Here is a 24,001-nt window from a genome sequence, read left to right as displayed (position 1 = left end):
GTGGGATCAAAGTCTTTCTCAACACAGCCGGTCAGAGCAGAGAAAACACAGAGCAGAGAAAAAAGATGTTAATTACAATACAACAAAGAAGAAAGTGAATCTAGTGGGGGGGTAAAAGGAGCGGTGATGATGGTATAAATCTCGTTAGGCTGGAGGTTGGGCTTCGGTCCGACCCTCCGGGGAGGTTTGGAGAGAATCAGGATTCAGCTCACGTTCTGCAGTCTGACTCACAGCAGAGAGCTCCAAGGACACACAGACGCTGCCTCTGTCCGTCTGCTGCTCCGGAGACTCGCTGTTCTTTCATCTTGTTTCTATGGATTCAATAGAGAGTAGACGCTCAATGTGTTTCCTTCAAAATCTCAGCATGTTCAACTGCAAGCCACGGACTTTATATTTATTTATTTACATGATTATTAATTGAACTCCGTGCTTGTTCAGGACTCTCTGATTGGCCCCTGGAGCTGAACGACATGCTCAACTCAGTCCCTCCGCTGCTGCACAGAGCGCCATCGCTCTTTTTCTCTCAAAGTTTATTAATATTGAACGTGTCGAGTGTCCAAATACCACCATATTCGGACACGGGACTTCCTTAGATCTCCAACAAAACACCCACCGAGATCAGATGAACGGTTGTTGAGATATGCAAAGGACAAACATACAATCATACATACATATTTATATACAGACGGACTGGGATTCCTTGATTTAAAGTTATACTATTTGTTAATGTTCATCAATTTCAACCTGCAAAGCCATTAATCCATTTAAAGCAACCGTTTTATGTAAAGTAATGATCTCTAAGATTTTGTATTTTGAGTCATTATCTATTGCTGATTAGATATACTGTAACACAGTGACTTTATATTTGCTAAAAAAAGTGAAAAGAGTGACGATGAAACTTTAAAAACAAGTGCAAAAAAATAAAAATACATTTCAGCGTTTAGCACAATCACCAGACGAAACGGAGATCTTCAATATTGTGACTTAAACCTTTATTTAACCTGGAGAGCTTCACCGATCTCTGTCTAAAGAGCAAAGACAGTGAGTTACAGAAGACACAAGATCTAAAAATATGACCCAAATCAGAATAAGAACTTAATGCAATCCAACAATCATTGACAATCATTTAAGATAAAATAAGATAATCCTTTATTAGTCCCACAGCGGGGACATTTGCAGGATTACAGCAGCAGAGAGGACATAAGTAAAAAACAAGATCAAAACAAGTATTATAAATAAGTAAATAAGTAATAACACAGTAAAGAATATTAAATAAGTAAAAAAGAAAAAGTTAAATAACATTATATATGAAGACAGAATAATTGTAGTATTGTACAGTGTATTGCACATATTTCCAGTACAACCAAATAAAAGATTCTCTCCTGGAAACAACCTTTTCAGAACCATAAAACAACCCTGTTGTTCATTAAAACAAGCCCTCGTGTTTCTGGATGAACGGTTGGTGTTATGATGGAGAACGTCACCATCTTTTCCTGCAGACATTCTGCTGATATCGTCTCTCCGACTTCAGTCGCAGTTTAAATGTTTGATGAAAGTCGGCCGCTTGCCTTCTCTGATTCTGATGAATGGATCAGAGTTTAAAGTCAATATGTGGTTTTGTCTCTCTCGTCCTCTTTGGTCTCAACTAAACTAACTCATTAATCAATCTTTGTGTCCGCCAGCTGTTCTGGAACGCTTAGTCATTAAGTCTCTTAAATCAATGTTTAAACACTGAGTGAAGGATTTTTTCAGATATTCCTAATTAGTTTGGAGTTAACTTAATAATTGATTATCTTGAGATAAATATTCTGTCAGAAAAATAGTTAGAATGCTGTAACATGATTAATAATAACATAATTAATCTGTGCACATAGATCTCGACACCAGCAATGTTTCAGCAGATATTTTATTTTATTTCTACCGAGATAAAATGACAGAAGAGTAACAAAACCTCTACTTCAGTCGACCTTTTATTGGAGGAAATAAACTCCAAGTATCAAATGTCAGTGTTAAGCTTTAAATCTCCCTCTCTCTCTCCCTCTCTCTCTCTCTCTCTCCCTCTCTCCCTCTCCCTCTCTCTCCTCTCTCTCTCTCTCTCTCTCTCTCTCTCTCTCCCTCTCTCTCTCTCTCTCTCTCTCTCTCTCTCGTCCTTCACCTGCAGACTGGATGTGTCTCTACCTGTGCTGCTGTGTGCCATCTGTCTCCTCGTCCTGCCGTCGTCCTCTACCCACCACCAGGAGTCAGGTACCCCCCACTAACATCCACCCCTCCATTAAATTAAATGACAGTGACCTCTGACTTTAAGGGCGGCCGGCTGCTGTTTAATCATTTCCTGTCCGTCATTGTTTTTTGCTGACACTCAAACTCTGGAGGACGTTTTCAAAGGTGAACCAGCCGGAGACCGGACCGATACAGATGTTTTATTATAGCTGAGCTGCATCGAGAATATTGACAGATTTTATTATGACGCTGACACAGATGTGGCCTGCAAAGAAAAATGGTTTAGGGAAATGAGAAGTTTTCAGACATAAATGGGCAAAAACTTTGACCTCTTTTGTTTATGGTTAGGTCTTCCAGCAAGAAGAACAACAACATGATAGAAATACTCGTGTTTCTCATAACAACCATACAAAATATATATATATATATATATATATAATATATATATATATATATATATATATATATATATATATATATATATATATATATATATATATATATATATATATATACATATATATATATATACGCATGATTCTAAAACATTAACATCATTCTTCATATTTATATATCTGTATCAATTTAATGTAATGTTTAGTCTACCTCAATAATCAATTTTAGCATCATATCCTCTGCTTCTGTGATCATCTAGTAACGGCCCCAAAATATGTCATAAAATCTAATAAAATCTTACAAACTATACACATGCATATATATATATACAGTATATATATAAAAAAAATCTAAATATGCATGTATGTATTTATATTCATAATTAATATAGACTTAATAATGTTTAATGACAATCTGCTCTTTTTCTCTCCTCCTTCCACGTCAGTGTTTCATCATATTATCATGTTGTTTTTAGCCACGTTAACAGAATCTACTCAAAGTAAAGGAATGATCCTAATCCAGATCCAGAAATATCTCAACAACTATTAGAAGGACTGCCTTGAAAATCAGTTCCCACCTTCATGTTTTACCCAAAGAATGGATACGAATGAATACTTTTGTGCGGAATGTGCTGGATGCTGAGCTTCAAGGTTCATTCAAAGCTGATAGCACACACATCATTCATCACCTGTCTAAGGGGTCGTTGACACGTTGCATCCAAAGAAAACCAGTTAAAAGTTCCTTATAGTAACTTTAAGGAGCTTTATTAGTGTATACATACACGGCCAGGCTAGCTGTTTCCCCTCTGCTTTCAGTCTTTATGCTAAGCTAGGCTAACTCTCTCCTGGTTCCAGCTCTGTAACACACAGACCTCTATATCCATGTCACCTATTACAGTAAAGCTCTCCTCTCCTCAGATGATTCCAAGCTGCTCCATGTGACCATCCCTGACACCCCCCCCGTGGTGGCCGTGCTGGGGGGCTCTCTGACTTTACCCTGCCTGGTGTCCCTGGCCCACCCGCCGCCATCCCCTCCACCAACGGGCGCCACGCCGTGCTCTCCCTGCCCCGGGTCAAATGGAGCGTGCTGACTCAGGGCCGGGAGACGGAGATCGTGGTTGCCCGTGGCGACCGGGTGAGGGTCAGCGAGGCCTACAAGGACCGAGCGTCGCTGCTCCACTACGCCTCCTCCCCCGCCGACCTCACCCTGCGGCTGGAGGGCCTGAGGCAGAACGACACCGGCTTCTACCGCTGCGAGGTGCAGCAGGGCCTGGAGGACGCCGACGACGTGGCTCAGGTCAAGGTCAAAGGTGAGGTAGATATTTGATAAATCTAAAAATCATGCATTTAAAAATATATATATAGATATATATAAAAAGTTAAGCAAGTTATACAATTAAATTAAAGCAAGCACCATAAAAAAAACTTTTTTTATTACGCCAAGCTTTATTTTGAAACAAATTACTACGAACATCAAACCAACCAATGGATTCTGCGTTTTTTGTTTTTAATCTGAAACATCCTCAGTTGTCTTTTTGATCTATTGTGAAGGCGTTCCTGTTTATTCAGAAGGTGGACAAGATAACAACAACATCATGTTCTATAAACCCATCATATGTTTTGTATGTAAATACTAAATCAGCACAGCTTTCAGATAGTGAAGAGTACAGTATTTTCGTCTGATATCTTACATATATTTGAAATATTCAAGTGAATTTCAAGTAAATACAGCACCTGAGTAAATTTACTTTGTTGTACTTTCCATCACATGTGAACTTCTCTTAATCATCATATGCCTCTTTTTCGACTCTCATTTCGAACTCATTGCATTTCAACTGCATGACCAAGGTCTAAACTAAGATCTATTTCCAATAAAGCCCGGGTTGAGGGGTAACACTTTCTGAAAGTACAGGAACTTCCGTGGTGCAGGTATGACGACGCTTCAACTCGTGAACCACTTCATTCATGAAAAGAGGAAGTACTCTAGTATCGTTTTCGGAACATTTAAGGACGAGAGTGGAACGTTTCTCTTTGTTTGATTACATTAAAAGTAAAGTTAGGTTTGCTGTCATTTTCCTGACTCATTAAAAAAAAGTAAGAGACAAAAAACAAACCAAAAAAAACCCCACTGAACTCTGAGTACCAACACTTGCGACCATCAGCAGCCTTCATCAGAAACACAGACAACAGTCTTTAAGTTCCTGGAAAAGTTGTCCTGGGACTAAAATGACCAAGAACTTCTTGTTAGGAACGCACCTCAAACACACAGATAAACCAGCCAACTGCATGCGGCTCATAAGAGACAAATTCATTAATAAACAAATAAAATCTTATTTAGAAAGCAGCAATGAACTGTCCTGATGTAGCACAATTATTGGTGCTTGTTGCTACGTAATTATGAAATCTTGTCCATTTAAAATACTCACATAAAGGTGGTTGATGGAAACATTTATTTTGTCAGAAAATTGGATTAAACTGACGTTACTTTTAGATGGTGTTGCATACTGTATTTCACCCTGCCTCTTATGCTTCTTTACATGAATGATCACATAAAACACTACTGTTTTATTATTTTTTTTTTACAGGGGTGGTGTTCCATTACCGTGATGCATCCAGCCGGTACGCCTTCACCTTTGAGCGAGCCAGAGACGCCTGCGAGGAGATCGGGGCTGAGATTGCCACCCCGGAGCAGCTCCTGGCCGCCTACCACAGCGGATACGAGCAGTGTGATGCAGGCTGGCTCGCAGACCACTCAGTGAGGTGAGCACCTGATGGAAAATGGATCAAATGTCCTCTGAGATGGAATATTCTGCTTTTTGTTTTATCTAGAATCAAGTTTGTGGTCTCTTGATGTTCAAGCACTCATCATGTGAACAGAAAACATTTCTCCCCATTTCAATACTCAGAGAAGAGCTCAAAACAGGCAGCAACCTCTGGTCCTGCAAAGTGAAGGCAATGCTTCAAGTCTTAAAGCTGCATTCTCTCTCCTGTCCACCAGGGGGCGACTCCTCTGGTTGTATAGAAGTCTATGAGAAAATGACTCTACTTCTCTCTTGATTTATTCCCTCAGTAAACATTGTAAACATGAGTTTATGGTCTCAATCTCTAGTTTCAAGTCTTCTTCAATACAGCATGATGTTCATTTAGTAAATGATGCTCCATTTAGAGTCAAACAGACCATAAAGCAGGGGATGCTTTAGGGCGGGGCTACACTCTGATTGACAGGTCGACACCACACCGTTGTCCAGTCTGGGAGTTGTCTATGTTTTTGTCTAACAAGTTTAACCCTTTTCACAGTGTGTTTTCACTTCATGAAAGGTAATTAGACCATTTTTATTGACTAAAAATGTCTTATGTTGCGCTCGGTTGCAACCTCTCCTGTCACTTTTGGTTGCAAAAAATTAAGATGGCAACAGCTGTGAAACAAGAATTGCGACTACCACAAACCAGGATTGGAGAATGCCAAAAACCAAGATGGCAAAAGCCAAAATCCAAGTTGGCAACGGCCAAAAACCAAGATAGTAATGGCCAAAATGCCAAACTCAAGGACCCAACCTGTCAAACTAATGGGTGATGTCACAGTGACTACGTCCAATTTTCATATACAGTCTTTGGCTTAAACAAGTCTGTCTTTGGAGCGATGTCATCATTGAAGAAGAAGAGGTGTCTCAGTGCTCTGTGACATTTCCCTCCACAGATATCCCATCCAGATGCCAAGAGAAGGCTGTTTTGGCGACATGGACGGAATGCCAGGAGTGAGGAACTATGGCCTGTTGGAGCCTGATGAGCTGTATGACGTCTACTGCTACGTGGAGAACATCAATGGTGAATTAGGAATTCATTATTTATCTTATATTTGTAAACTTGCATTCTCGTTGGTAACGGTATCGTCAAAAGTATGAGGACACCGCCTGTTTGGGAATTTTTTTTCATGTTTTGGGCACGATATTTTCAATGAAGAGGAATTTTATTGCTAAAATATCCAAAGATAATTGTGCACAAATCTAGCTCTAGAAACGCTTTTTTTTAGCAGTTTGATGTTTTGTTACAACCCAGAAACCCAAGAGCAGAAAGGACGCAGCATAAAGCTGATGTTAATAAACAGAATTAAGCCATTTATTTTATTTAGACGTTATCAGGAGTTTGAAAACTTACAGCAGTTTACAACAAGCACAAGAAGTGAGAGATCTGAAGCAAGCAACAAAGGAAAGAAGGGCAGCGGGTGGATTAAACAAAAAAGCTTGTTCAAAATTCAATTTTTCTTGGGGTCATGATTGCAAAAATCACAGATCATCAGAACTTGACACCTGTCTCCTTGTGTGAAGGTGAGGTGTTCCACAGCTCCACCCCCCAGCGCTTCACTTTGGGAGGCCAAGGCTTACTGTCTGAGTCACGGGGCCGAGCTGGTCACCACGGCTCAGCTGTACGCCGCCTGGAACGACGGACTGAACCTCTGCAGTCCGGGCTGGCTGGCCGACGGCAGCGTCCGCTACCCCATCGTCACCCCCAGGGAGCGCTGTGGAGGCGGTGAACCCGGCGTCAGAACTGTGTATCGCTTCAGCAACCAGACGGGCTTCCCCGAAGCTCACACTCAGCACGACGTCTACTGCTTCAGAAGTAAGGGAACAATGTTGTATTTGAGTCCTGGCTTATTTTGTGCATCAAGGATCAGGATCTGGACCTCAAAGGGGTCACATCATGAATCTTAGGGGTCTCGACATTGTTGCAATTGCTATTTGATAAAATTAGCTTGATGTTTTCAGTGGACAGTTGCGGTATCGTTGCCTCTGAATCAGTTTGGCTCCTTATATGTACAGAATTTGCCATTTATAACCAAAAATACTATAATCAGTCTCCGTAATGCAGAAGGTGGCCACTTGTTTTACTTTAATGAAGATCCCAGATGTTATTTCTTCTTTCTAACCTGTAAATTCACTTTCTTGCTACACTCTCAAACAATCAAATCCTGGACGTTCTACTTAAAATGTCGTACTTCTGCTCTTTACTCTAGGTGATAACGGCCCTTACACAGAATCCCCTCATGATTTTCTTGCCACTGAGCCTGAGGACATTGGCCAGGACATTGTTTTCTTAACTAATCCTGCAGAGGAAGAGGAAGGGGAGGAGGATGTCAGCTTGAGCGAGGTGACCGCAAAGGAGGCCGACGAGTTCCATCATGCCCAGACGGCCAATCCTGTAAAGCGGGAACCTGTGGAGGCTCAGCACCCGACGTTGACTTATGACAAGGAACCAGCGTCTACGATAGACCTTCATCACTCTGTCACTCCTCCATCTGAGCGCCCAACATTAAGTTATGACAAGGAACCAGCGTCTACAATAGACCTTCATCAGTCCGTCACTCCTCCATCTGAGCGCCCAACATTAAGTTATGACAAGGAACCAGCGTCTACAATAGACCTTCATCACTCCGTCACTCCTCCATCTGAGCGCCCAACATTAAGTTATGACAAGGAACCAGCGTCTACAATAGACCTTCATCACTCCGTCACTCCTCCATCTGAGCGCCCAACATTAAGTTATGACAAGGAACCAGCGTCTACGATAGACCTTCATCAGTCCGTCACTCCTCCATCTGAGCGCCCAACATTGAGTTATGACAAGGAACCAGTGTCTACGATAGACCTTCATCAGTCCGTCACTCCTCCATCTGAGCGCCCAACATTGAGTTATGACAAGGAACCAGTGTCTGAGCACCCAACGATAGACCTTCATCAGTCCGTCACTCCTCCATCTGAGCGCCCAACATTGAGTTATGACAAGGAACCAGTGTCTACGATAGACCTTCATCACTCCGTCACTTCTCCATCTGAGCGCCCAACATTGAGTTATGACAAGGAACCAGTGTCTACGATAGACCTTCATAGACATCTTCATCACCAGTGTCCGATAGACCTTCATCACTCCGTCACTTCTCCATCTGAGCGCCCAACATTGAGTTATGACAAGGAACCAGTTTCTACGATAGACCTTCATCAATCCGTCACTTCTCCATCTGAGCGCCCAACATTAAGTTATGACAAGGAACCAGTGTCTACGATAGACCTTCATCACTCCGTCACTTCTCCATCTGAGCGCCCAACATTAAGTTATGACAAGGAACCAGTGTCTACGATAGACCTTCATCACTCCGTCACTTCTCCATCTGAGCGCCCAACATTGAGTTATGACAAGGAACCAGTGTCTACGATAGACCTTCATCAGTCCGTCACTCCTCCATCTGAGCGCCCAACATTAAGTTATGACAAGGAACCAGTGTCTACGATAGACCTTCATCAATCCGTCACTTCTGCATCTGAGCATCAGGAGCATCTGTCCACAGAGGAGGACACGTTGGAGGTCATACAGAAGGTCATCTTCCAAGAGTCCCATCATCCTGCACCTGAAGAAAACCCAGATCATGAAGAGTCTCACGCACATTCAACAACTTCTCCAATGGCTGATGGCGTAGCAACCGTTGACGAAGACTCCACTTCACCCAGGACTGATGCGACAACGTCAGAGAGTGAAGAGCCCTCAGAGCTTCATATTTCTGTGACTGAAACCCTGGATACGCCAGCTGTTACTGCAACATCTGGAGCTGATGCTGATGATCTCCTCAGCAGCTCTCCAGAGGTTCATCATGAGGGTGAGCTTCCCGTCCTACAAGAATACCACACTCCAGATGTCCACCTGGAACTCACCTCTGAAGCAGCGCTGGTCTACTCGAGCACCTCTTACGGTGTTTCGGTGCAGCCAGAAGAGGCCAGTGTTGGTTCTGTTGAGGAGATCTCAACGGTGACTACGTCAGCCTATGACGAGGTAACAGACGTTCACTCCACAACGCCGCCGTTTTTTGAAAACAGCACGCCTGAGAGACGTCCAACAGAAGAGGAGTCTGGAGAGGAAAGTGTAAATCCTCTTCTAGATGAGGAAACACAAAACTCTCTGACTCAAAGTTTGGTTTATATGGAAACCAATGCCACGTCTGAACTGGTCCCCACCTCTGATTCAGGTAAGTATACAGTGAATATTAAATCTACGATGTTTTAGTATCATCCATTGCTAGTGACCCTGTGAGGAAATAGTTTTGAATGTCTATTACTTGTAACAGATTATTTCTACACAGTGGTATTGCTGACCTAAGTACTTCCAAACTGTTTATTGGGTGTTGGCAAAGTTTTTTATCCAATATATATTTTTTAAACTATTGTTTTGTCATGAGTACCTTTACAAAGAAAACAAATATTTGCGTTGAGAAAGTGTTACTTTTCAGAACAAGGTTGAATTTACTGAGCCTTTGCACCACGAATAAACGCATCAACCAATCACGTTGTGAGGAATGGTTGGAGGAATGCCCATATTTATGAAACAACAACACTGAGGCTTCGAAGTGAGAACCAAGATGGCAAACTTTATGACTCCTTTCAACATTGACAAAGGAAGCGCAGACCAGATCAATCTGTTCTCATACAGTGTTCGTAGCTATACCTACAAAAATGAATACGATGTTATATTTCTTCATACCCAATCCACAATCTTTTCCTAAACCGAACTGAGTAGTTTTATTGCCTAAACCTAGCGAAGCTGTCCCTGTGAAGACAGAAAGTAATTTAGAAAAGACAGAATGCATGTTATGAGCAGAAATTGACAAGTGTTGCTGGACTTTCGTAGGAAAACAAATAATAAGAATCCTACGAACCGTTGTATAAGGATACGTTACAAGTGATTCACTCCCTCCCTTCATACCTTTAACAATAAAAGCCCAAGAAATATAATATTCACAGGCGAGTCATCCCCCTGATGTGTAAGGGCTCTGGGATCTTTGCAGGCACCTCTTGTCACCGATATCACTGATGCTCAGTAGATGGTTACCAATTATGTTATGGGCTGTTTTAATCATCTGCTGTTGAGCCCTCCTGTCCTGGCCGTGAACATCTCCAGCCAGTTTGTAATGCTTCCAGTTCAGTCTGTCAAAGTTTACAACTTTAGACATGAATTTTCCTTAAGAAATCCAGCAGTTTAGGAGCTTTCCTCTGCAGGAAAGAGATTTTTGTCAGGTTGTTTGTTAAGCTGATTCCCAGGAACTTAAAAGTCCTAAGACCTGAATTTGTTTTTATTTAACCATAGAAGAAGATAGATATCTTTGATCCATAATTTCAGACGATTCTGTTTCTTCTCAGGTTACCATCCCACCACAGAGCTCCGAGGTGTAAGTGTGGAGTCGTCCATCACAGTCGGTCATGGAGACGAGGACTCCAGCGGTACATCAGAGGAGACAGCAACAGATGATCCAACCGACCACAGCGGACACATCCATCCTGAAGAAACCCCCACAGCAGAGGTCATCACAGTCACAAGTGACTCCAGTGTGAACGCTCCGGTCCTAGACACTGATCCGGTCACTTTGTGGACATCCCACGTATCTGTAACCCCGTCGTCGACTCCTGTGGACGTTGAATCCGGCTCCCCAGAGATAATTACCTTCATACCTGAAAACAACACTTCATCTGGGGCCGAACCTCTGGAGGACATCCAGGACAGACTTGAACAGGAGGTATTAGCAGAAAGCTCAGCTGTATTACTCAGCACAACCCAAAATATCACAGACAGTGATCCGGAGCAAGATGGCGGAGATGGATCAGGTGATGCGTCCGGAGAAAGCTTAGAGGTGAAACAAGGACTACTGTCGACAAATCCAACTCTCTCAACAGACCACACGGACGGCGAGGATGAAACTAATACACCATCAGATGTAAAGATCACACTGATCCCTCATCTGACCCTCACGCCCGGCTGGGAACCAGAACCTTCTTTCTCCACACCGCAGGAGTCTCGCTCTGATCTGGAATACAGCGCCGAGCCTCCTGTCGCTGAGGAAACCGACGGCGTATCTAAGGAGCAAGAAGTCGTGACTCAGAACTCCACCAGCAACGTTTCCTCAGACAACGGTGCGTATGATAGCTTACGAAACAGTTACTTCTCACTATTTGTGGGTCCAGCAACACGTGTTAATGTCAGCTTGTTACATGAATCCAGTCTTTTCAAAATAAGATAAGATAAGATAATCCTTTATTATGTCTTCACAGGAAACAACTTAGTTAGGTCTATTAAAAGATGGTGAAATTAGGTCTATTAAAAGATGGTGAAATACTTAGTTAGGTTTATTAAAAGATGGTGAAATACTTAGTTAGGTTTAGTCAAAGATGGTGAAATACTTAGTTAGGTTTAATAAAGATGGTGAAATACTTAGTTAGGTTTAATAAAGATGGTGAAAAAGGTTTAGTCAAAGATGGTGAAATACTTAGTTAGGTTTAATAAAGATGGTGAAATACTTAGTTAGGTTTAATAAAGATGGTGTTTGGTTTAGAATCGTGGTTTGGTTTAGAATAATTTTTGGAGCACTGTTACTCAAGTACTGAATTTACGCCTAATAAATCAACATTAACATCTCCTCTCCCTCCCCTGTGTGGGGTTTTGCAGTCTTTATACCACCTGCTTCATGATTATAAGTGTAGGACCATTTGCGTTTTCACATCGGCCATTGTAGGTCTCCTACACAGTCCTACACACAGGAAAGTTTCAATTTGCTGCAATCTGCAACTTCGCCGCTAGATGGCGCCACATCATACACAATGCACCTTTAAATATAATCAACATGAACGTCTTACAATAGTCACAAACTACTGCTTTTATTGTCTAAAAAGCCCCTAAAGTTTAGTTGTCTGCAATTATAAATATATCCTCGAAATAAACTATGTCAACAGACCATGGATCAGAGGGAGGTGAGGGGGAGACCAGCACAGATCCAGTTAAAGGCTGCACGTGGCATGCGGACGAGGAGGGTACCACCGGTCCGACGCCTAACGCCGACAGCAGAGATGTGACCTCGTACCCGCAGTTTTCTGCCATGGCTGCCTCCAGACCTGCTGCAAGAGTTTCTGCTGCAAAACCAGGAGCCGTTCAAGGTACCGGTTCTCCAAAAGAACTGCACATTTAAACAGAAACAACAGCTGGTGTTCATACAATAACGGTGTTAGAAAGTCTGTGTCTGAAAATGTCCAATCAGGGGTGAGATTTACTGTAAAATGATATTTGACACCTCAAGCTGAGCCTTTAATGTATATATATATATTTATTTATTTTTTGTATTTATTTATTTTATATTCCTACTCATTATGTATGTACACTACAAAATTCCCTTTTTCTTTCAGTTTATTTATTTAACTGTCTTCAACAAATTCAGATTATTTTCATGTATTTTTCATACAAATGTTATATTTTATCCCTTTCTGCAAAGTTTTGTATTAGATTCCCATTTTTGTTTTTTGCCTGTCTTTCTTTTCATACATATTTAATGACCATATTTAAGGAGACTATATTCCAGACAACTGCTTCTCTGTTATTCTTGTGTATGTGACATTAGAGAAGTTGAAACTTGATATTGGAACATCTAATAACTGAGCAGTGTTTTCTGGTACCTGATGAAGCAGCTCCCTCTGCTGGTGACTCCATGTAACACATCGTTTTAAATCAGGCAGTAGATAACATAGGTAGATGGGAGCTTTGGCAATCAGTAGTCAAAGCAGCAAGGAAGAAAAATAATGTGATAAATCAAATAATAGTAGGATTAAAAAAAAAACAAGACAAAAATACAAATTAAATTAAATTACATAGCAATGTACAAATATTCAATATATGCTATTAAAGTTGATCATAAAGGTTCCTCTCTGATTTTGTGGGAGTGCAGGACTCATGCACTTCCAGCAAGTCTGATAAAACAATTGTTTGCATGAAAGTAAAACACATTATGGGATACAATTTCTATTCAGATGGAAATAATCTTGTAGATTAATCTGGTCCAAAGTATAAGATTAATACATGGTGACTGACAGATACATGTAATGAAAGATTAAAAGGGAGATGTTGGCTGTTTGCAGAAAGTTTCTTCTGGATTATTTTAATGGAATATCTGAGATATTAATGAATTGATAGAGAAGCTGTTCTCCACACAGCTGCAGACTCCTGCCTGGAGAGCCCTTGTCTGAACGGAGGAACCTGTATTGACGGTGAACATCCGAGGTGCTTCTGCTTGAGGGGTTACGGAGGAGACTTCTGCCAGACAGGTTCAGAGTTAAATATGAGATAAATATAATATTTGATCTTTCAGACAGACTTGCTTCCTACTGATTCTTTTCCTGTCTCGTTCAGACCTGGAGGTGTGTGAGCCCGGCTGGGAGAAGTTCCAGGGCTTCTGTTATCGTCACTTCGTGAAGAGGCAGAGCTGGGAGGCGGCGGAGCAGCACTGTCGTCTGTGTGGAGGACACCTCCTCTCTGTGATGACGCCCGAGGAGCAGAACCACATCAACGGTAGGAACCTCGGAGAACCACGACCACCTGGATCAATGCTGGAGAGATCTGGAGGCAAAAAAAAAGATGATAATAATAATACTGATAATAATAAAAAATAATAACAATGATAATAATTATGATAATAATGATGATCATTAAAATGATAAAAACATTTATAATAATAATAATAATAATAATAATAATAATAATAATAATAATGATGATAATAATGATGATAACAGTGATATTTGTAATAGTAAAAATAATGATGAAAAAATAATAATAATAATAATAATAATGATTATAATTATATATTTTTAATACTACTTCTTCTACTCCTACTACTAAAAGTAATACTGATAGTAATAATAATAATAATTATTATTATTATTATAATTGTAATTAATAATGTTAGAAATAATAATGATAGCAATACAATTATGAACATAATAATAATAATAATAATAATAATAATAATAATAATTTGTTCAGCACCTAAATCAAAATATGTGAAGAAAAATATTATTATTGTTAAAGTTTCAAAACTTCCTCTGACATTGAAAAAATAATACTAACAGGATCAGATTTACAGATGCAAAGCAACAGTTAACAGACATCTTGAAGGATTCAGTCTGTGATGAACAACAACTGTTTCATACTGTCAAATGTAAAGTTTTGATAAAATGCCTAATAATAATATTTGAAAGTAACCTTAAAAATATAATAAAAACCATACAGAAGGCTGTGCATAGTCGATTTTGGGTTTTGTTCTTTGCTGAACATCACTTTGACAAAGACGGTCGTGTTTCTTGCAGCAGATATCAAACCAGTGATCTTTATTCTTCCAGTTTAGACTCCTGAACAAACCAGAGTTCTGAGTTTTCCTCTCAGAAGCGTCCAGACAAGACACAACAACCACCTTTCATCTCTTCCCGTTGATTCCATCCTGTTTTCTTTAACCTATCAAAGGTCACGGGTTTTGGAGTTGATGTTTTGTCTGTCAGCGAGGCGGTGGGATAGTTATCTGACATTCCTCCGCTGGTTGCTTTACACCCTGTGGGCGGTTGCCTTGGAGACGACAGACCAGGGACCCTGAGCTCGCTTTGCTAAAGTACAAGATGAGAGGCCAGTTTATAAAGACATTAATAATATTCATCAGATAAAATGTGTCACATTTAAAGGTCAATACGTCATCGTCTTTGACCTTCTTGATTTTCAAATTAATTGACTTATTAACTAAATTAACAAAAAATATATTTTTATAAACAAGCTCTTTTAGTGTTTTTTTTTTTTAATACTTTTTATGCACTACGGCACTTTATTTAAATTAAAAATAGAGAGACATTTTTATTTGTGAAATACAGTCCTAAAAATAAAGTTGTTACCTGAAACTATAAAGGGTTCTTCTGCTTTTTTAAATTTAATTAATTAATTTATTGATATGTAATGTTGTTATGAACTTTTTATTATTATTATTATTATTATTGTTTATTATTGTTATTATTATTATTATTATGAATAATAATAATAAGTCTCACTTATCTTTTTATTTCTCACATACCTGCACATTCCTCTGATTACAGTTATGCATTAATAAATAAATAAGTCACACTTACAAAACGCATGTAAATTACTACCGCCGACAAAGAATCTTCGTCATATTCAATTAATAAAATCTGTTTCATAGGTCTTGTGTTCATGTTTTTAATGTCTATCTCTTTAGTTACACCTTTGTTACTTGCACTTTAAAGCATCATGTAAAGGTTTATTTAATGGTATATAACACATTATGATGTAGTTTTTTTAATGAACAGTATTTGTCCTCTGAAGACGATTGTATATTATTTAATGTGTTTTTATCATTTATTATCTGTTTATAGAGCAGACTCCTTTTAAGGATTCCTCACAGGAGGAGTTAGAGTTGTATACAACTACATTATCATATGTTCTAAATGTGTATATGCTGCTTATAAATGCTTAATAGTGGGACTTATCTCTATGTCTTTTATTACTTTTATATGATGTTTGCTTTTGTCTTTTATTGTGAAAGACTTTGTGACGTCTGATGTAGAAATTTGCTATAAATATAAACATTTTTCTTTCTTACTTACTCAGACAAATACAGAGAATATCAGTGGATTGGACTGAACGACAGAACCATCGAGGGAGACTTCCGCTGGTCGGACGGGAACCCTCTGGTGAGTTTTACTGAGTGTTAAGGACTTTCTTTTGACCTGCTGAGAGTAAGTTGTCAATCACAGAAGATATTGATTTCCTCTGATCGTTTAAACTGTCCAGTTCAGATTATATAATCATCAAAAGCTATATTTCCTTGAGATGTTTCCTTCATGTGACTCTCTCCGTCAGCTCTATGAGAACTGGTACCGAGGTCAGCCCGACAGCTACTTCCTGTCAGGTGAGGACTGTGCGGTGATGGTGTGGCACGACGAAGGCCACTGGAGCGACGTGCCGTGCAACTACCACCTGTCCTACACCTGCAAGAAGGGCGTCTGTGAGTTCATCGGAGCTGCACCCTTTAAAAGGTCTTCATTTTTAAATCTAGATCTAAGAGGCTTTTTGTTTTTTATATGGCAGCTTCCTGTAGCGAGCCGCCAAAGGTTCCCAACGCCAAGGTGTTTGGGAAGAAGCGTCAGCGTTACGAGACCAACACCAAGGTGCGGTACTACTGTGAGGACGGTCACGTTCAGAGGAGGAGCCCGGTGATCAAGTGTCTGCCCGGCGGCCAGTGGGAGGAGCCTCTGATCACCTGCACCCCCAGTAAGACTGCAGGTTTGAAAATGAGAAAGAAATCTGGAGGTGTGGATAAGAAAGAAGTGGCAAGGCTACTTTAGCCGCTACTAGCATCACACACCCGAATCTACTCATTGTCGGTGGTTGAGTTGCATTGTGGGTAATGTAGAAGACAAATTTTGACTGGAATAAAAAGGACGATGTCTCTGATAATCTTCTACTTTTCTTTTTGTCTCTCACTTGTAGCTCATTTGATGGACGGAGACTCAGTGACATCACTTCCTCACCAGCAGACGGGGGTCACGGAGGTCACGGACACGGTGAAAGCAGCGCCGCTCTTCTGGGACATTACGTGGAACGTCTGAAGCCATCCTGCCTTTTTAAAAAACTATATATAATATTAATAATATTTCACCTCCTCTTTGCTCTCTTTTCTTGTGTCTCAAAAGACTTTCTGTAGAAATCTAATCTTTAATATTTGTGTCATGTTAAGGCCTTACAGTTTTGGAAAATCTGGAAAACTCTGTAATCCGATTTTCTCAACAGCTGATTTTTCTCAACAGAGATTCATCATCCATCTTCCTTCTATCCTTGTTTTTAACTCCGGACAGTTTACAAGATCCTCTCTCATCTTTCACACAGGAAGGGCAGCTTTTAGGGCAAAATTTCTCCTAAATTCACCAATAGTTACCATTAGATAATGCCTCATTTGCATATTTAAACATAACATTTCAAAAAACTACTTTTGAATTGTCCTTTTTTTCCTCATTTGTATGATTTTCCACACACAGATCATATTTTAATAACAGGTGGAGGTGGAGATGAATAGCTGGAAGTGGAGGTGTCGAGCTCACTCACTTAATTAGTCACCTGTGGAGGAAATCACACATGAAGTCAATAATTAGACTGAACCTTTTTCTTCTCAGTGAACTGAGTGAGCTCTTCTCTCTTGGTGTTTTATATCGACTATAAGAGTATTTAATACGTCTTTGCATCTTTTAAGTGCAGCTTTAATGTGAGCAGATACATGAATGGAACACAGATGTGCTTAAAATGCAGCTATTGTTTTATTCCTGGAGAGAATATATAAGTAAACACTATGCTAATCAGAGAGATTCAATTTTAAATATAGATCTTCTGGGATCAATGAGGAAAAACATTTTCTGTTATTTCTATGATGCAACAATATCTCATCTACTGTATCTTTTCTAGTTCTACTGTAATAGATACTGTGGCAGTAACAATGCAGGTGATGTGAATTATTGATCTAATGGAAGCATACTAAATAAATGTATAAGTAGAGATAATATAGTAAAAATAGATCCGATTAAAAAGGCGAAATAAAATGTAATTTTTAATGCAGTAGAATTTGTACTGTTGTAACATGTCAGTTGATTTCACTGTAAAAAAAAAACAACACATTAAAAATGTTTGTAAGAATCTATTTGTGATATTTATCATGATCACATTTTTGACTTTGAAATGTTTGTATCACTTTATGGCAGATTTAAGCAGTTTTAATTGATCATCCATACATTTTTAAACTCAAAATAAGCTTTTGTTCTAACTAACTAAAACCTCCAAATTGAAAAGCTCCAGCCTTCGCAGAAGTTTGCATTTATCATTATTTGTATTATACAGTTGAGCTGAGTTTCCAATTGAATTCTGGTAAGAATAAGTCCAAATCCTGTCAGGTCTCAAGAAATGGCGTTTGAATCACACGCCATTTTGTTCATTTCTGAAGTGTAATTTAACTGCATTTAGTATATACTGACTGCAATATTAACCTTTCCATGTGAACAAACATCATTTTTTTGGCATCCAATGAACGGAAGTTACAATATATAAATCAAGAGAGAAGTAGAGTCATTTTCTCATAGACTTCTATACAACCAGAGGAGTCGCCCCCTGGTGGACACTAGAGAGAATGCAAGTTTTAAGACTCACTCACCCACTTCTACCACGACAACATCTTCTGTCTCTTTAGTGCGTTTGGTTTGTTTAGTCAATGTGTGTCTTTGTTCCTGCAGTATTGAGAGACATCTTGAAGCTTTTGAAAAAGAAACACAATACAAGTCCACAAATACAAATATTCATGCTTAAGGAGGATATGACTAAACAATCTTTAAATGATGCACAAAAATAATTTATTGGCAAATGAATGTGCTGACGTGAATAGATCTTTATTTGAATAAATTAAATGACATGTTATTAGTTTACAGATAAACCAGTGCATCCTTAAAGTAACTAAGTTATTTACAAAGTGTGACGTCTTTGAACGAGTTGCAGGAAGCAGTTGGGTCTCGAGTTAAAGGACAAGGGATCGACCCAGAATTAGCGAGACATCTTTCACTGAACTTTAGTTAGTCGATGCAGAAATGTCAACACATTATTGCAAAACTGATGATTGTTTCATTCGGACAATTCTTCTTATTAGTCAAAGACTTTCCTGTTTTACCAGCCATTATTTCTTAAATGTATATAGTTTTTGATCATATTTAATAAGCATTTGGCTGGTAGCTCAAAGAAAAACTTCAAGCATCCTGGAAATAAAATACAATTTCTCTTTATATCTCAGTTTAATGTAGATTTGTCTTTATCTCAAGTCTCATCCACGATCGTCCAACTCAACGGTTTGGTCTCCTTTTTTTACATTTTGGAGAAAAAGATCTGCCCTCTAAATTTTTTTCAGAGCTTCAAAATGTTCTGCATTCACCAAGTTAGATGTAACAGGGACCTTTTGTTGTAGAAATTAGACTATTTCATTTTTTAAGATACTTAAGAACTTTAATTCTATTGTCAGTAATCGTCTGCAGCTTCAGAAGTGAGGTTTGTTTCTCGGTACTTTCCGTTGGTGAATAATCTGTTTATGCTGTGCAGTGATTCTGGGCCTCTGGTTTTCTTGCTTGGACTCACAGCTCGGTTGACTCACGGATGTAAGAAGTGTGTTTGCTTTATGTTGGGGCTACCGATAGCAATAGGCGCCGTACAGATGCATCATCTCGTTGGGGAATCCAAATGAGCGCACCCCTGCCTCGGGGATGCCCCCGCAGTGCTCCCTGGGGTTGCTGATGGGAAACCGTACGCTGCCGTCTCTGAGCCATCCGCCGTCACACTGGTCGTAGTTTAGGAAACGCCAGGCGGTGTAAAGATGGCCGACCAACGCCAAATCTCCGCTCTGACGTTGACACGCCTGTCTCGCCTGCTCGAAGGAGAAAGACCCGGGTATGTAGGAGACGGAGCCTGTGAGAGGAAGAGACACATTCAGAGAAGTTCAGTCCACTGGCTAATTATCATATAAACGCTAACATAGTTTTATTAAAAATGGGATAAGTGCTATTTTTAGTCACATTTTTCTGACTGCAGCGGAAGTCTTCAGAGACGGTCGTGCATTTTCCCACTAATTGACTTTTTTATCGTGTTGCTCTCCTTTCAGTCACATGACCAGACCCCACCAAACACTGTCCTACCTGGTCCAGCAAGAAAGACTACCAACCAGGAGATCGTTGTTTCACACCTCATTTTGGATTTATGCTGGTGGTTTTGTTGACTTAACCTAAGTTTCCCCAAGAAAAAAAGGCACAATTTGTGTCCCTGACCAGAAAACCAATATATTCTATTTTGTGACTATTTCACAAAGTTCCGTCAGACTGTGTTGGGCCCTCAGACCTTGCCACCAATTGCAGCCACCAGACTCTCATTCATATCCAAAAACTTATGGAGTTTCTGGTGAACCTTCATGATTTCATCTGGTTTCTCCAGAATCCGACCCGGTGGCTCCGATGACGAGCTTTAAGAATAACTTTATAGAAACAGACAATCTTCTCTCTGATGGTCTCGTTTACTGATGGAGGTCTATAGAGGACCAGGACTAAACTGAGACTGATTCAGGACCAGATAAAAAATCCTCAATTATTTAATTTGTTCATTTTTGATGGAAAAACTGCTGGGGAGAAGAACCAGCTTGCCTAGCCCCTGATAACCAGAAGAAGATGGATGGATGGATGCATTTTTATTCATTGCTTCCATTCATATTTTCATTTTGTCAGATTCAGACAAACTAAAACTCCAATTTGCTTCCAGCTTTCTGTTAGGAAAAAAGAGACTACTGCAAGCTTACCAGACGTCTGGGAGGTGAAACAGAAAGCGTCGAACTGATCCTGGTCCTTATCTTTTGGTCCATAACTGCGAATGCCAGGGAGCAGCTCTCCTCCACAGGCGGGTCGGGGATGAATAATGGGGTAATGAACGGTCCCGTCGTGGAGCCAGCCGGCATTACACCAGTCTAGACCCTCGGTCCATGCTGCAACAAGGAGACATGCTCGTTTTAAGAGAGCTGATAAACCTGCAGAAAGCATATTATTGGTTGCACGGTACCTCTGTACAGCTGGCTGTATGAGGCTAATGTGCCATCCTGCTGAGCACAAGCCTCTTTAGCCTCATGGTAAGTGAATCTGTAGCGGCCGCTTTTACTCTGATAGGGGAACACCACACCTGGAGATGGAAGACATTTGTCAGCTTTTATGTTTTTACACTTGTACTGCATCCTGTCTTTAATCAATCGACGTGATTCCCAACTATAAATCGGTTAAATCCATGCCCTAATGAAGTGTAGGTGTTGGTTTAGGAAAAGATCGTGGTTTGGGTTAAAATAATTACAGAAGTTACGTGATAAACAAATCTACGTCAACTTCTCATTTCATACTGCACAAACAGCGGTCTCTTGGGTTTGTTTGACCCATTCTCCTTCCATGCCATGCACCATGTTTTGCAGTCATTGTACTTCCTGGTCCATGATTAAGTGGATTACATACAAATTGATTTTGTGGGATATCTACATTCATTTTTGTAAGAATGGCTACGAACCCTGTGTGAGAACAACCTGAGCTGTCTGACTAGTTTCCGGGAAATTCCATCCCACTCGGAACGTGAGGTTTGAACTAGTCACGAAATGCATCTTTTGGTTTTTGTATGGGGGCAAGACATTAAATTTAAACGAAAGTTAGGTTCAGGAAAAACATTATGAAAGGACTAAAATAACTCCGTACAGTTAGCTTCAGGCAACAAAACCAACAGTTAGCTTCAGGCAACAAAACCACAAACAGTTAATTTAAGGCAACAAAACCAACAATTGTGTTTAGGTAGTAAAAACCACTAGCATAAAACAACAATGCGGCATTGAACACCAGTCTTCTGGTTGAAAGTTCTGTTTGCTCTGACTGTAACTAAGTCACATGGACGCATTTAATTTACATGTTCACCCCGGATAAGGCTCCTAATTGACCTTCCATTTGCATTATTTTCATCCTGAACAACATGAATAAACCTGACAATTTGTGTCCCTGTACATGAAACCAATAGATTGGATTTCACGATACAGGTAAGGAATATGATGAATTTACCTTCAATCCTCAGCGTAATCACAACACTCTCATCCTCGATGCCGTTGACAAGTTCGCAGCGATACGTGCCTCCATCCTCCAGCTCGAGACCATGGAGCTGCAGGGAGACGTCCATGGTGTGAGCCTTCTGGAGGGAAGCCCTCGGTCCAAGATGGCCGTATGGCTTGAAGGCGTGTGCGTTTGATATCATGATAATGTTCTCCTGACCCACGTGTTCCGGCTCCAGCTTTGTCCATTTCACTTTGTAATGGCTGGGTTTGGTTCTCAGGATACACGGTAAGGTGGCGTTTTCTCCCCTTCGGGCAACGACATCAGCGTGGGCGAGCGGCTCGAGGAGGTACTTCAGCTTCTTGGGTGCTGTGGGTGAAACAGGATCTTGGAGGTGTCAACAGAGTGCTGCAGGAATGAGTCCTAAAACCCAGAAATGATTCAGCGTTTTTACACTAAAGCTTATTTTTGTCAATAATCCAAAATTGGTTTGGTTCAATTTAGATGGAGAGAACCGGTGCGATGCTAACTTCCTGTTGGACTACAAAAACTATATCATCCCTGGAGCATTTTATCATCATGTTCTGTGAACCCGCTGCCGTAACCATAATTTACTAAATGAACATCATGCTGTATTGAAGAAGACTTGAAACTAGAGATTGAGACCATAAACTCATGTTTACAATGTTTACTGAGGGAATAAATCAAGAGAGAAGTAGAGTCATTTTCTCATAGACTTCTATACAACCAGAGGAGTCGCCCCCTGATGGACAGCAGAGAGAATGCAGCTTTAACACATGAAGCTTTGACTTTGTTTGTTTGTTTGAACCGGAGTTTCAAACAAACAAACAAGCACAAAAACAGCAAAAAGAGTTGTCTGAAGAATGAAAAACAAACTTAAGTAAGAGGTTCAAAAACTCTGTGTTTTCTCCTCCACACACCCGGCCAATCACAGCATTAAGTGGGTGTGCATGTCAAATTGTCCATTTCAGAAATAAACAAAATTCCTTAGATTACCAAAACCTCATTCATCATCTTTTCTGTACCTTCTCTGTTGGAGATATAGATAGCTGAAGACCAGGCGAAGCAGCTTGATGTTAATAGCAGAACCACAGCAAAGTTCATCATGAAGGGAGTCTCTCTTTCAGCTCCTGCAGTTCATAAAAACAAAAGCTTCACATTCCACCTCAGAAATTGTAGTTAATATAACAAATAAATCTTTATTTTGAGCTAGGACGGCAAATTCCACGCGTACAAACATTGTGTTTTAGCTTTACTCTGATATCAGCAATCGTAAAGAAGGAAAAATAGTTCAAAACCTGTGAAGTTGTGAAGATGCAGATGTCTCATCATCCTCCTACGTTATCCCACATGATGAAGATGTTTTCAAAGTTCCTGATTAACTCAGAACTTCTGGGATCAGAAGCAGCTGATCATCCCTGTTGGCTCTTCAGTCCGGAGCCCTGAATGTTTCAGCTGACATACCCGGTTCATCTATCTGTCCCCCCCCCTCTCTCTGGTCATATGGTCCAGTCTGTTGTCAACAACGTGAGAACAGGATTGTTGTCCTCTCTGCTCCAGATGTTTACGACCGTATGAAGGTCTGACACGTTGTCTTTGTCTCTGATTTCTTCTTCGTTTTGCTCATTCAAAGCGGAACAACATGAAAAAAAAGAACTGAAGGAGTAAAGAGTTTAAACTGATATTGAAATGTGAAATTGGGCTGTTGTGCTGAATCAGCAGTTCTCTCCATGAGACTATTAAATAGATCTTTGTTAGTAAAACCTGCGTTGTAGAAAACAGCAACTGCACAACTTCCAATGGCTTCAACATTTTAAGCTTGGTAGATGTTTGGCCACAATCAAAGATCGAGAAGAAGAATTGAACCTAAAAGGC

The 24,001-nt window shown here is 40.1% G+C and overlaps 1 protein-coding gene across 1 annotated transcript; it reads right to left on the bottom strand.

Annotated features, from left to right (window-relative positions):
* Positions 1–19,680: 19,680 nt before the first annotated feature.
* hapln2 (hyaluronan and proteoglycan link protein 2) lies at positions 19,681–23,458 on the bottom strand. The gene is made up of 6 exons (XM_054622390.1): positions 23,425–23,458; positions 23,152–23,256; positions 22,118–22,474; positions 21,093–21,209; positions 20,836–21,018; positions 19,681–19,958 (listed from the first exon to the last, which is right to left on the bottom strand). Exons 1-6 carry the CDS (start codon positions 23,456–23,458, stop codon positions 19,681–19,683), a joined length of 1,074 nt encoding a protein of 357 aa, XP_054478365.1.
* Between the last annotated feature and the right edge of the window lie 543 nt (positions 23,459–24,001).

The sequence above is a fragment of the Anoplopoma fimbria genome, chromosome 20, assembly GCF_027596085.1.
Source record: "Anoplopoma fimbria isolate UVic2021 breed Golden Eagle Sablefish chromosome 20, Afim_UVic_2022, whole genome shotgun sequence".
Classification (NCBI taxonomy): Eukaryota; Metazoa; Chordata; class Actinopteri; order Perciformes; family Anoplopomatidae; genus Anoplopoma; species Anoplopoma fimbria.
Note: the sequence above shows the minus strand (reverse complement) of the source record. Positions and strands in the feature narration are given on the sequence as shown.

Bases quoted from the DNA above. Each gene is read 5' to 3' on its own strand.
- hapln2 (XM_054622390.1), bottom strand. From the start codon at position 23,458: ATGATGAGACATCTGCATCTTCACAACTTCACAG. The intron at 21,210-22,117 runs GTAAATTCATCA...TTCCATCTCCAG, and splicing joins GATTACGCTGAGGATTGAAG to GTGTGGTGTTCCCCTATCAG. The intron at 19,959-20,835 runs GTAAGCTTGCAG...TTCCTCTCACAG, and splicing joins TTTCACCTCCCAGACGTCTG to GCTCCGTCTCCTACATACCC.